Source organism: Takifugu flavidus, chromosome 2 (genome assembly GCF_003711565.1).
Source record: "Takifugu flavidus isolate HTHZ2018 chromosome 2, ASM371156v2, whole genome shotgun sequence".
Classification (NCBI taxonomy): domain Eukaryota; kingdom Metazoa; phylum Chordata; class Actinopteri; order Tetraodontiformes; family Tetraodontidae; genus Takifugu; species Takifugu flavidus.
This window is the reverse complement of record NC_079521.1, coordinates 4,409,704-4,423,832: the sequence shown is the minus strand read 5'-3', so window position 1 is coordinate 4,423,832 and position 14,129 is coordinate 4,409,704. Positions and strand designations below refer to the sequence as shown.

Here is a 14,129-nt window from a genome sequence, read left to right as displayed (position 1 = left end):
ACACATTTTTTTTTCAGTCTCTCGCTCTCTCTCTCGTTCGCACTCCTTCCACCACCGAAAGAAAGAAAGAAAGAAAGAAAGATTTATTTTTACACAAACACTTTATTTACAAATTTCACACCACTAACACTAACACAATAGTGACAATAAAGTAAGATAAATAAAATTCAACAAAAAACAGTAACTCCACAAGGAGTTTGTTCAATGTGCAATTAATATTCAACATTAAAAAAAAGTGCAGTGAGTCTTCTCATGTTCATCGCACACTTGAAATATAGTCTCTCGCCTGGAACAGAAACGGGCACTGGTGTGACATACAGTGATCCATCCTAGAGAGGGAAACGGTGGTGGCTTGTCATGCAGGCTCCAGCGGGGGGGGCTCCGTCCCTTCCCAGCCGGACAGCCTACAAGCTGGTGCTCTTGCTGGACAGTTCTCTGAGCTGTTTCCTCGTTTTGCCCATGTGCTTCCTTAACCAAAAGATCTCCGGATCGGTCAGGTCCGATGCAGCTCTGTGTTTTATCCAGTGGCTGGCCGAGTGGATGAAGAGGAGCTTGTTGGGGAAATATACCCCCAGGTCAGGGACCCTCATACCTTTGGTCCTTGTAAGGAAAGTCTTGATCATACCTGGGGGGTACAAATCATCCCTCTCACTGTCTACCACTGTGTTTGACAGTTCACTGCCATCAGACATGTACTCCTGGTCACTGTCTGTGGCAGCGGCTGCATCCTCCAGCCGCCCAGCTTCTTTGTCTCCACTGTCCTTGGTGACATTTTTTTGTTTTCTGCACCGCTTTGCAGGAGCAGGCCTCCATTCAGACACCCCCCCACTGCCCTCACTTGTACCCGCACCTCCCTCGCCCAGCTTACCTGTGCTCACACCCATCTCACCTGTGCTCATTCCTCCCTCACCCAGCTCGCCAGCCACCATCCCTGGCACCCCACGCTCACCTGTCCCCTGCCCCACTTCACCTACCGCTACACCTTGTTCACCTGTTTGACCCATGTCTCCCATCTCTCCTGCCTCACCCAGTTTACTTATTTCACTCATTCCATCACCAGTCTCACCCAACCCGCACAACACTTCAATTTCCACCCCAGTTAAATCCCTTACCTCCCCTGTCTCACCACTCTCTCCAGTCACCTCCACCACCATCTCCACATTTTCATTCTCTCCACTCACCTCAGTCACACGAACACACTCACTCCCTTTTCCCTCCGCCTTCGACTCTATTTGCGCTTCGTCCGGTACAGCGGGGACCTCCTCCGCACCGCACCACCGACGCCTTGCCGCCGGAACGGGACGCGGGGCCGGGGGTGCCGTGGGGTTGGGCGCGACGGACTCCGCTGCCAGCACGTCCGGGACCGGGCGGCTCGGACAAACCCTGGCGAGATGTCCTTCCTCACCACAGTTGAAACATTTAAGGGCATGTTTCAACTGTGGCGGGGAAGGACATCTCGCCAGAGGTACCAGGAGGTAGCAAATAAAACGTAATCAAAGTCGACTACACGGACGACAAAACGATAATTAAACTCCTCTGCCCTGTTGTTCAGAATCATGTGCACCTGTCTGCGGTGAGACACGTAGTGTCTCAACAATGGCAACCTGCAGCCCGATAGTAATTTTCTAATTGGGGACACCAGTTTCCCATGTCGGGACAGTTCTCTTGCCAGGAACTCATCGCTGATGAATGGCGGCACGTTGGACAAAGTAATCCGTGCCGCCGGCTGCGTCAGCGGAGTCACCTGGACGAACTGCCCCCCCACGGTGATCCCCGTCTCCACCAACCTGTTCGCCTGTTCCACCTGCTCTACGAACAGCGCCACCGCCCTGTTCATGCGGGCAGCGGACTTCATGGAGCTGTGGCCAATTTCCTGGCCCACAGCCAGAGCCACCTCCTCCACACTGAGCACGGAGCCCGCTCCCAGCTTCACTCTGTGTCTCCTGCTCAACCCGTTCAGGTTGGCGTTCGCCGCCATGACGGCCGCACGCTGTCGGCCGCCCCACAAACACACACACACACACTCCTTAAAACTAATAAATGAATACAAAACACACAAAAAATAAAACTATACTCACTAACATTCACACTCACACAGAAAAAGACAGAAATAGAAACGCGTTTTAACACAATCTCTCGTTCGTTCTCTCTCTCTCCAGCTCACACTCCTTCCACCACCGAAAGAAAGAAAGAAAGAAAGCTTGGTTTACCTGTGGCTGATAGCCGATGACGTTGATGCAGCGCGGATCTACAAAAGTGATGACACCATCTGAGTTGTGACGTGACAGGAACTCTGTTGGCACTGACAGACCATTCATATCCATAGACACTGGAGAACTGGTCACCTAAAGGATATAAAGATTATCTGGCTGGAGTGAACATTGTCATCATACTCTGGACACCTGCCTTTGAATTTAGCCAAAAACAGTGAGATCAACTTGTAAAAATATGAAAGCTTTGCTTTCTAAATTTACTGGCATTCCCAATACACACCTGAAGTCTTCCAATTGCCACCAAGCAGTATTTTCCTGTCTGACTTGCTTCACTGTCTTCATCTGGTATATTCATACCTGAGTAAAGGAATAACGAAGATGTGAGTTGTTAAAATGTCACAATTCATCAGACATTTCTTTGAAACATTTTTTTCCAGTCATTCCTTTCTTTCTTCAAATAAGTTCAGCTAAATTGTTTTCTGCTTATGCACCAAAGATTAGTTTATATAGCCTAATTTATTTTGGAGTTCCCTGGACAGTTGCTAGAGAGCACTTCTTCTCATGACTATGCAACTACAGCAGCTGTTAAATCCTGGAATGAAACAATGCAATCTTTGATTGAGGTAATGGCATGGCTGATCTATACATCAATGTGATTTAGTTATCTTATTTCTATACCAGTCAAATGTTACTGATACTTGTCACCATGATTTTACACAAGAATACCCAAAACTTGTACTAGCCAATAAAATGTAGATCAATGTCATAGTTGTTCCATTTAATCTGGGATGGAAGTAATATAGGGAGTGTTATAGGCACCCATATGTTTGCTGGTGCCAGTTATAGTTATGAGAAAACATACAGTCTTACAAAGATCTCACAAAGTGCTGGATGAGCTCACTGAGGCAGTAGTCGGGGGTCAATCACTTTCACCCTAATCAGTTTCAGCACCGTCTGCAACACCACACATACAGTTGGGGCAACTACAATTGTTGTCTTTGTAGTTGCAGACTAGAGTAGTGGCACTCTTTTTTAAGAAGGGGGACTTGTGAAGTACTTATTTACCAGCAGGGGGCCAGGCTTTTATGTAACCAGTGCAGTGCACCACTGAGTATTGAGCTTCTCCTTCTTTTGAGGGTCCAAGTCCATTCCTGTCAATGAAACAAGCCCATTAGAATGCAGTAGAATGTGCACAATAGTGTTGTCCAATACCAGCCAGTTTAATAGTATTGCATCTGGCTGAGGAAACACGGTTGATACTGCTGGTGAACAAAGACGGTTCCATGGCAACAGGAGTATGGCAGCTAGCGGAAGCTCTTCAAGCTTTTTTGCTTTTTTGACACTTTTGTTTAGAATTTGTTTTGTCCAGAAGGTGAACAAAAATGATGAGACTGTTAATACCTTGCCACTACATACCAAGGGTTACAGATATGTTCTTCACTTGCCTTGTTCTTCAATATAAATACATCAAGGAACAGATTTTCCCATGTGATTCATCTGGGAAACATAGCTGCTTTGGTTTTAATAACTTTAATGTAGGCCTACTTGAAATCAGCACTGCAACTGTGTATCGGCAAGTATATCAGTTTGGTATCGGCAAGACAGCGTTTATTTAGTATCAGGAGCAAAAAAACTGGATCAGGACAACTGTAGCACTCAGTATTTTAGATTTATAGACTGATAGAATATCAGTTACCGGTATGCCTAAGTTGAGAGAATTTTCTAACTAGTGATACTGCTTTCCGCTTTAAAGACAAACTGTATGGTTAACAATCTTATATCTGTAGTTATTATTGGAGCTATACTAATGCATATAGTTAGAGCAGGATTGTCTCTGTCTGTCCCCCTGCAATCTCTACCCCCTTCACTCCTCCCCTACCCAGAGCCCCATAAGCCTGGTTTTGCATACGGTTTCTTCCTATTAAGACAGAGTTATCTCAGCAGCACATCTCCTACAAGTTGAATGAGGGATTTTCACTGAAACCAAGTCAGGAAAAAAAACTCCGGCATGGTTTTACTGTAGTCGAATTGCATGATTTTATTTGAATCCAAGTAACCATACCTGTATCTCTTCCTCATGTTAGAAAGACGGTTTACAGAGATGTGATCCAAAGGAGCACTACCGCACCTATAGGAAAAAAGAGACAACTAATACATTTGCCCACATTTTTCCTGAATTGCATAGCTATTACACTGCAAATGTTTTCAGTTCATAAACTACCGCTTGTGATATTTTACATATTTCAAATATTCAGTTGTTTATTGATGTTCTAGTCTAACATTTGTTCTATTTCACCCATCTCATTGTTTGTTAGCAGTCAGACCGCTATTCTTGAATTATCAAGTATTAACTTATCAAATAATGTACTTAGTATCATATTGCACTGCAGATTTCATAGAAGGATCTATGATTGACTTAACCTCAGAAATCTGTTGAACAATGCAAACACCTGAAGCCTCCAACTGCGGCCATCACAATACACGGTAGATGTGCATTCTAAGCACTATATTGCCCAATGCACTGTCAAACTGCCAAATTAAAAAATAATGATGCTAGGACCCTAATTGCCCACAACTTCATTGCCATGATTTAGAGGTTTTATTCATATAGCCTGTTGCATGTATTTCAATTGGTACCAGTTACCATAATTTCCAGACTATAAGCCTTTTTCCTACACTTTAAACACTGCGGCTTGTTCTACGGTGCGGCATATTTATGTATTTATTCTATCGGCCGCTAGGGGGCGCTCGAGCAGAAAAGGTAAGTGAGACAGGTGGAATATATGTGTCGAGGAAGACGCAAGTTTAATGTACTTCGCGCTTTGTGAATGAATAAAATTAGCATAAACAGACCCTCATTATGGAAAATACAAGAAGAAATGCATATGACGCAGCTTTCAAGTTAAAAGCAATCGAGCTGGACGATAAAGAAGGCAAACAGAGCTGCTGCACGTAAACTTAACATAAATGAATCGATGGTGAGACGCTGGAAACGGCAGCGGGAAGAACTGGAGCAATGTAAAAAGACGAAAAAAGCTTTCAGAGGTAATAAAAGCAGGTGGCCCGAACTGGAAAACATTCTTGAGGACTGGGTGAGCACACAAAGAGCAGATGGCCGAGGTGTTTCTACTGTGCAGATAAGACTGAAAGCAAAAACAATCGCCACCGAAAAGAAAATTCAGGATTTCAAAGGAGGACCGTCGTGGTGTCTAAGATTTATGAAACGAAAAGGTCTGTCCATCAGGACACGGACAACTCTGTGTCAGCAACTTCATCCCGAATATGAGGAACAAGTCGCAAATTTTCAGAAATTCGTTCAAACAAAGAGAGCAGAGAATTCCATCGGACCAGACAACATCATAAATATGGATGAGGTACCTCTGACGTTTGACCTGCCCCTCACCAGGACCGTCAACAAGAAAGGTGAAGCATCTGTCACATTGAAAACAAGCGGCCATGAGAGGACGCATTTCACCTGTGTTTTGGGCTGCACTGCATCCGGAATGAAGCTTTCACCAATGGTCATTTTTAAGCGGATTACTATGCCAAAAGAAAAACTCCCGAAAGACATTGTCGTGAAAGTTAACACGAAAGGGTGGATGGTAGAGAGCGTAATAAAAGAATGGTTGACCGAGTGTTATGGAAAGCGACCAGGAGGATTTTTTCATACAAAAAAAGCGTTATTCGTTTTGGACAGCATGAGGGCCCATATTACAGATTCTGTGAAAGCAGCCATCAAGAGGACAAACTCCATTCCAGCTGTGATTCCTGGGGGCACAACAAAGTATTTGCAGCCACTTGACATTAGTGTAAATCGTGCATTTAAAGTGGCCCTCCGAGTTGAATGGGAGGCTTGGATGACCAGCGGCGAGAAGTCGTTTACCAAAACTGGCCGCATGTGAAGAGCAACTTTTGCACAAGTCTGCCAGTGGATCCTGACAGCGTGGAGCCGTGTGAAAAAATCCACCATCACCAATGGGTTTCGAAAAGCCGGTCTGCTGCGTGACGGAGAGGACAGCACAAGCTCCGGAGTGAATTTGCCTCTTAGGATGAGAGTGACACTGATAGCGACAACGAAAGAGAGACTGAGAGAGTGTGTGGCGAAGAATTTCTGACGCTATTCCAATCTGACACTGAGGAGGAAGACTTCCATGGTTTCAGTACTCAGGAGGAAGATGAAGACAGCTCTCGGTGACTTTTACCAGTATGTTTTTTTAACCAGCCCTGTTAGTGCTGTGTTACTGCCGCGTCACAGGCACTGTTTAAGAAAGAAAAGGAAAGGTAGTGTAGCGTGTTGGGGAGGGTCAGTGTGGGAATTTCCCAGCATGCTTTGTGGCAGTGTGTCTGTGGGTTCAGGTTGGTGTTAACCCTGTTTTTGTTCGTTGTAAATGTTATGTCTGTGTAAATTCTCAGTCATCCAGGTCATTGTATCCAAGGTAGTTTTCTCTGTCAACTGGACTGGGTTTCTTCTCTTGAAGACGTTTCGCCTTCTATCCAGAAGGCTTCTTCAGTTCTGAAATCGCTGGGGAGAGAGCTTGAAAATATATAGCCCCTGTGGACCATTTGCATGCTAATGATCTGGGTGGTCACCTGAGAGTCGTTAGCAGGGTCGTTGGTCGTTGGTCGGGTCGTTCACCTTCCCAGTCCAGTTGACAGAGAAAACTACCTTGGATACAATGACCTGGATGACTGAGAATTTACACAGACATCTTGCATCACATTTTGGGAAAGATACCCTTCGGTTGGTGTGAGAGCTTGAGAAAACAGCCAAGAAGTTAGCGGACTTTAAGAACCACCTCTGCTACAACCTCAGATGTCGACAGCAGAAGATGACTCCCACCTGTCTACGCATCAGATCAACAGTAAAAGGACACAGAGCCCAGGTAATTCTTCACATGACGGAAAAACGCTTACTCAATGAAAGGATCAGACAAATCCACTTTACCATAAACACCCTGGAAGCTAAGTTAGACGAAAGAAGGGAGGAACTACACCTACTGCTCCCCTCTGAAGTAATGGAAGAAATAGCCAAACTCGTTTCCAGGACTCAGTACACCCAACACACCAGGACCAAGGAACGTGAGATCCGAAAATTCACCACCACCCTACTGGCAAAACACAACCCCAGCGGAACCAACCCCTTCTCCAACCATGACACATCCCTGTCTGACTCACAACGGGAGAAATGGGTAAAAAAACCTATCAGACAGGGAGCTCACACAAACCGAGGAGGAAGTGCTGTCCAAAGGTTTGAATTTTTCAGTCACCCCTGAAGAGGTACCGACTGTCTAACTCATCACAGCCACTGAGACTGCCATCAGAAACAACAAACTCCCGGAAGCAGAAGCAGAACAGATTAGACTCAAGGTAACAGCCGCTCTTGCTAGTGCAAAACCTCCCACCTCCAATATCACGAATGAGGAAAAAAGAGCCATTGCATCCTTAGCCAAGGACAAGAACATCACCATCTTACCAGCTGACAAAGGTAGGTGCACGGTCGTACTCAATACCACTGACTATGACACCAAAATACTCAGTCTCCTGACAGATACCACCACATATGAGAAACTCAAGCGGGACCCCACCAGCTCATACAAGAAGAAGGTGGTAGACTTACTACAGAAACTGGAAAAGGATAAAGCCATTGACAGACCACAATACTACTGTCTATATCCAGGAGAAACCATCCCTTGCATTTATGGATTGCCCAAGATCCACAAACCAGAGACCCCTCTCAGACCCATAGTAAGCAGCATCAATTCTGTAACCTACAACATTTCCAAATACTTGGCCTCCATCTTGTCGCCCATGGTTGGCAACACCCCACACCACATCAAAAACTCCCAAGACTTTGCTCAAAAAGTCGTTGGACTCACACTACTTCCAGAAGAGACTATGGTATCTTATGATGTCACGTCACTCTTCACGTGCATCCCCACCGCCAGCGCCATAGACACCATCCACAAGCACCTTCTACTGGACAAGAATCTTACAGAAAGAACAACCTTAACACTGGCCCAAATCTGCACCATGCTGGACCTGTGTTTGAACACCACCTATTTCCAGTACAGAGAAGGCTTCTACAGGCAGAAATATGGCTGTGCCATGGGCTCACCAGTATCCCCTATAGTTGCCAATCTATACATGGAGAAGGTGGAATCCCAGGCCCTGACATCCTTCACAGGAACTGCGCCAAGCCACTGGTTCAGGTATGTGGATGACACCTGGGTCAAAATTCAAACACAAGAATTGGAAGCGTTCTCCGATCACCTCAACAAAACAGACGAGCATGTAAAATTCACCCGGGAAGATGTAAAAGGAAACAGTCTGGCCTTTCTGGATGGCGCAGTCAAGATCACTGAGGACAGAAATCTCACCATCGAAGTCTACAGAAAACCTACACATACCGACCAGTACCTCCAGTTTGACTCTCACCACCCACTGGAACACAAGTTGGGAGTGATCAGAACTCTCCAACACCGGGCCAGAGAAATACCCACCACATCCCAAGGCAGAAAGAAGGAACAGGACCACATTAAGACAGCTCTCAAAACATGTGCCTACCCAGACTGGGCCTTCACCAAAACCTCAAGAAAGCGAGACCTCAGCAAAGGAGAGGAGGAGAGAAACAAACGCCGCAGCGTTTCCATCCCCTACCTGTCTGGAGTCTCGGAGAAGTTTAGGAGGATCCTCCAGAACCACGACATACCGGTTCATTTCAAACCCAGCAACACTCTCAGACAGAGGTTAGTACACCCAAAGGACAAGACACCAAGACCCAAACAAAGTAATGTTGTTTATGCTGTACAGTGCCAGGAGAAATGCAAGGAACTGTACATTGGGGAAACCAAACAACCTCTCCACAGAAGAATGGCACAACACAGACGTGCCACCTCTTCGGGTCAGGATTCAGCAGTCCACTTACACTTAAAGGAGAGTGGGCACTCCTTCGAGGACAGCCAAGTAAGGATACTGGCCAGAGAAGACCGCTGGTTTGAAAGGGGGGTCAAGGAAGCTATCCATGTCAAACTGGAGAAACCATCCTTAAACAGAGGTGGTGGCCTGAGGCACTTCCTATCACCCACATACAATGCAGTCCTCCACTCCTTCCAACAGCAAAACAAACATTCACACCATTCCAGGAGACCCAGTGACTCACCACCATGTGATCCAGCAGACAAAGGGGAGACACCTCAACAGAAACTAGGTGAACGACCCGACCAACGACCCTGCTAACGACTCTCAGGTGACCACCCAGATCATTAGCATGCAATGGTCCACAGGGGCTATATATTTTCAAGCTCTCTCCCCAGCGATTTCAGAACTGAAGAAGCCTTCTGGATAGAAGGCGAAACGTCTTCAAGAGAAGAAACCCAGTCCAGTTGACAGAGAAAACTACCTTGGTTGTAAATGTTATCTTTTGCAACTTTCAATGTTAGTGTTCTATTTATTGAGTTCTAGTTGTTGATGTATTTAATTACTGTTTTAATTACTGTTTGCACCTGCACACCATAAGCCAGGTTATGTGTGTGATTGAAGACCTCCCTTCGTTGATGTGTCTTCAGTTCAGTGTTTAGTAAAGTTGCTCTTAAGCTGGCAGAAGTCTGCGTCTCAGTTTTCCCGCGACCTATGTTTCAATGCGGCTTATAAACAGGTGCGGCTTATGTAAGTACAAAATTGATTGATTTTCTTTCTAAAATTAGATTATGTCCGTACACTGAAAGAAACAAATAAATATTAATCAAAGAAATATTTGAAAAACATCTACTTGTGTAGTTTATGTAAAGGCCGATTGTTTTAATTTTCAAATATTACATCAAAAAGCAGTATGTATGTCAAAACTTACTTGTATTGCCAATGTCATGCACTTTATGCTTTATCTGTGCAGTTTGACGCAAGTCTTTATGATCAAGTCTGATTCCATGAAAATTAAAATGACAAATCAATGTACTACAGTGTTTCTCAAACTGTGGGCTGGCTTGCCATTTTTTTCCTTCAGGTCAGAAAATGTAGCAGGTGGCAATAATATTTGGCCTTCAAGACTCATTATAGTGATGCAGTGATTTATCAAATGACTGTTCAAATAGTCATGGTTGTTGCCAAAAATCTGTTAAATTTGAGTTTCATAAAAAAAGTAAAAATAAATTTCTAGTCATCGGTTTAAGATGATTGCAGTTTTCATATTTTCATGTTGAGTTTATTTGGCTTGACAAAGCCACATTTTTATTTTTAAGTTTTAATGTTTACACCAAGTAATTCAAGGAATAGTGGAAAAAGTTATTAAAATATTGATGTCTCTTTGAAAAACATTACATGAGATTAATTGAGAGGCTAAATATTTTCTTTTTTTGGGGAGGCGAGGGTTACAGAAATTAATTTTCCCCAGGAGGCCTGATGGAAAATACACACCTCATGCGGCAGATGAAGGAGCGACGGGAGCCCATACACATTCTCATGGATGACTGCTGTCCCTCCTTCTTCACTGTCCCTGTCTTCAGGTCCAGAATACGCCCTTTAGAAAACAGAAGATAGAATTTTAGAACACTCTGTAGAGTACAACATTAATACATGTCCACATTATCTCTACAGGTTTGCTAGGTGGTGACTTCTTGGTGTTCAGCCTTGTTATGGCATGTTTATGCGGCTAACCATAAACAGAATTACAAAATAAGAATATTTGTGGCCATTTTTGTGTAAGGTGTACAGAGTAGAAATGTGCATGTATAAAAATATGACTGGGACTACCATGACCGCATAACCTTTCTGTATATGAAAGAGCGACCATTGATGTCAAAAGTAAAAGTTGAAACTTTCTTTATTATCATTATGTTGTAATCAATGCCACAAAAGTAGTGGACCTCTCGAAGTGAAAATGTTACCAAAAACATGATCAATGTCTGCCAGGTAATGGTAATCAATAGTGTGTCCCAAGCTCCATGGCCATGGTTTTGCATCCGGGGCTTTGAAAATTGAAAGCATTTAAGATTAAGATTAAGATTAAGATGTACTTCATTCATCCCCATAGGGAAATTGAATTGCAGTAGCAACCTATACAAAGTAAAGAAACAGAATAAATAAATACAAATAAGATTAGAACATTATAAGCATATCATATCTATATATCTATATCTATATATCTATATATCTAAGCATTATAAGCATATATACATAAATATAGAATAAAATAGAAATAACAACATAAACATTACACAATTATTGTTGAGTTGGTTTGAGTGAATTATAGAGTTTAATGGCGGACGGCAGGAAGGACTTCCTGTACAGTTCCTTAGAGCAGCGAGGTTGCAGGAGTCTGTTGCTGAAGCTGCTTCTCAGTTTGTCCACTGTGTGATGGAGGGGGTGGGAGGGATTGTCCATGATTGTCCGCAGTTTCAACACCATCCTGTCCCTCACCACTTCGTCTAAGTTTGCAAGTTTAAATCCAACATCAGACCCTGCGCTTTTGATGAGTTTGTTGAGTCTGTTGGCATCCTTTGCTTTAATGCCTGCACCCCAGCACACTACAGCAAAGAAGATGGTACTGGCCATGACAGATTGATAGAACATGTGGAGCATCCTGCCACAAACACTGAAGGACCTGAGTCTCCTGAGGAAATAGAGTCTGCTCATGGCCTTCTTGTAAACAGCATCGGTGTTTGTGGACCACTCCAGTTTACTGTCCAGCTGAACACCCAGGAACCTGTAAGATGGGACTATTTCCACATCTTTCCCACTAATGCAGACTGGGGAGGGTGGGGACTTGCTTTTACTGAAATCCACCACTATCTTTGTCTTGGTCACGTTGAGCTGCAGAAGGTTCTCCCTGCTCCACCGAACAAAACTCTCCACAAGGTCCCTGTATTCATCCTCCTGTCCATTCTCCACACATCCAACTATGACTGTGTCATCCGAGTACTTCTGGAGATGACATGTCTCAGAGTGGTACTGGAAGTCGGTAGGTGTAGGTAGTAGGTGGTGAACAGAAAGGGGGAGAGCACAGTTCCTTGGGGAGGTCCTGTGTTGCTCATCAGGGGGTCGGACACACAGCTCCACAGTCTCACAAACTGTGGTCGACTTGTCAGGTAGTCCTCGATCCAAGAAACAAGGGGAGCATCCAGCTGCATGTTCTCCAACTTAGCTCTCAGCAGTCTTGGCTGGATGGTGTTGAAGGCAGAAGAGAAGTCAAAGAACATGACCCGCACTGTGGTGTTTAGTCTGTCCAAGGAGGAGTAGGCCCTCTGTAGCAGGTATATCACTGCGGGTGGGCAAACTGCAGAGGGTCTTGAAAGGAGCTCACCAGAGGTCTGAGGTGTGACAGCACCAGCCGCTCCATGACCTTCATAATGTGGGAGGTCAGTGCTATTGGCCTGTAGTCACTCGGTGCCACAGGATGGGTCTTCTTCGGCACAGGGACCAGGCAGGATGTCTTCCAAAGCACTGGGATCCTCTGAAGATGAAGGCTCTGGTTGAACAGGTGCTGCAGTATTCCACACAGCTGCCTGGAGCAGTTCTTCAGCACTCCTGGGCTGATGCCGTCCGGTCCGGCAGCCTTTCTCTGGTTTTTCTCTCCTCACCTGGCTAGACGTGAAGGATAGTCCTGTCGGGGGATGGGTGACATGTTGGTATCTATGTAGGGTGTCAGTAGGGGGGAGGGGGAAGAAGTTGGCAGAAGTGTTAGGGGCTCTGGGAGGTGTGAAGGGGACCCATTGTTATCCAGAGGAATATTGGGACAGCTGGGGAAGGGGGAGCTAGAATCAAACCTGTTGAAAAACTGGTTCAACTCATTAGCTTGGTCCACGTTCCCATCAGCTGAGCGTATTCCTTTCTTCTGGAAGCCAGTGATTGTTCTCATCCCACTCCAAACATCCCTGGTCTGGTTCCTCTCCAGGCTCTCTTCCAGCTTCTTCCTATAGGCTTCCTTGCTCTCCTTCAGACTGCGTTTCAGTTCCATTTATATAGTTATAATGATGACATAAAGACAAATTCAAGACAAAAAGGTTTGTTTTGGGATCTCGGATTTTGCTTTTTTTCTGCTTCTCAAACCCGACAACAATCGATGCACATCACTCTGGTTCGTGGACAGCCTCTGAAATGCTGTGAAATGCAGCCTCTGAAATGCTGTCAGGTCCTGCCTTACATAAGTTAATGTACTTCAGTTAATATGATTTAATAAGAAACTACAGAGGGTAAATTGTAGAGCTAAAAGCTGCAATGCCAACGCACACTACAATCTTTAATACAGTATAGGATGTGTGTGTTTTTGTGTGTGCACACATTTGTGAGAAAGTGACAGAGGAAGGTATTGTGGATATTAACGCACACAAGAATGTGTGTCTATAATAAAGATTGTTTAACAAAGATACAATAAGAAGAGAGTGCAGCCTCTACAGTTTGGATACAGGATTCTGCCAAGAGGAAAGTTAAAATGGAACACATGGACAGCATGGAACAGGACATCAGACCAAACCGAACAATGGAGAAAAGGTTCTTCATTTGTCATTCTGGCTGAGGTACTGAGATCCTGTGTGCCGATACAGGAATCACTTTTCACCTGACTTGAAACCAATCAAACATCATTGTGAAGTCTGAAAAATTACTGCTTACCTACAGCCTACATTCACCCTATTGCACTTAAGATGATCTGCCAAGTAGATTAAGCAACTATCCCCAGATCCAAATGTATAAAGCTTGTAGAAACATATCTCAATGACTCAAATGCTCAACACAGTAACCCAAATTCCAGACTTCCTTCCTCACCTACTGCATAACTAAAATAAAAAGCTAATCCACTTCAAACGTCCCTGAATTAAATGGCAGACTGTCCATGACAACTGCTTCAGGGTGTCATCTTTGACAGTTTACAATTCTTTTAATCATAAATAATTAAATTCCTCAGTTAGCATACGTTTTAAAAAACGT

At 44.4% G+C, this 14,129-nt stretch overlaps 1 protein-coding gene across 1 annotated transcript in view; it reads right to left on the bottom strand.

The window, feature by feature from the left end:
- The window catches only part of arnt2 (aryl-hydrocarbon receptor nuclear translocator 2), a 40,774-nt gene that overhangs the window by 13,048 nt on the left and 13,597 nt on the right, over positions 1-14,129 (bottom strand). Inside the window, exons 6-10 of the mRNA XM_057015746.1 lie at positions 10,623-10,725; positions 4,276-4,341; positions 3,279-3,364; positions 2,494-2,570; positions 2,211-2,345 (exon numbers count right to left, since the gene is read on the bottom strand). Of these exons, the coding sequence (XP_056871726.1) occupies positions 2,211-2,345; positions 2,494-2,570; positions 3,279-3,364; positions 4,276-4,341; positions 10,623-10,725 (467 nt within the window). The remainder of the gene's footprint in view (positions 1-2,210; positions 2,346-2,493; positions 2,571-3,278; positions 3,365-4,275; positions 4,342-10,622; positions 10,726-14,129) is intronic.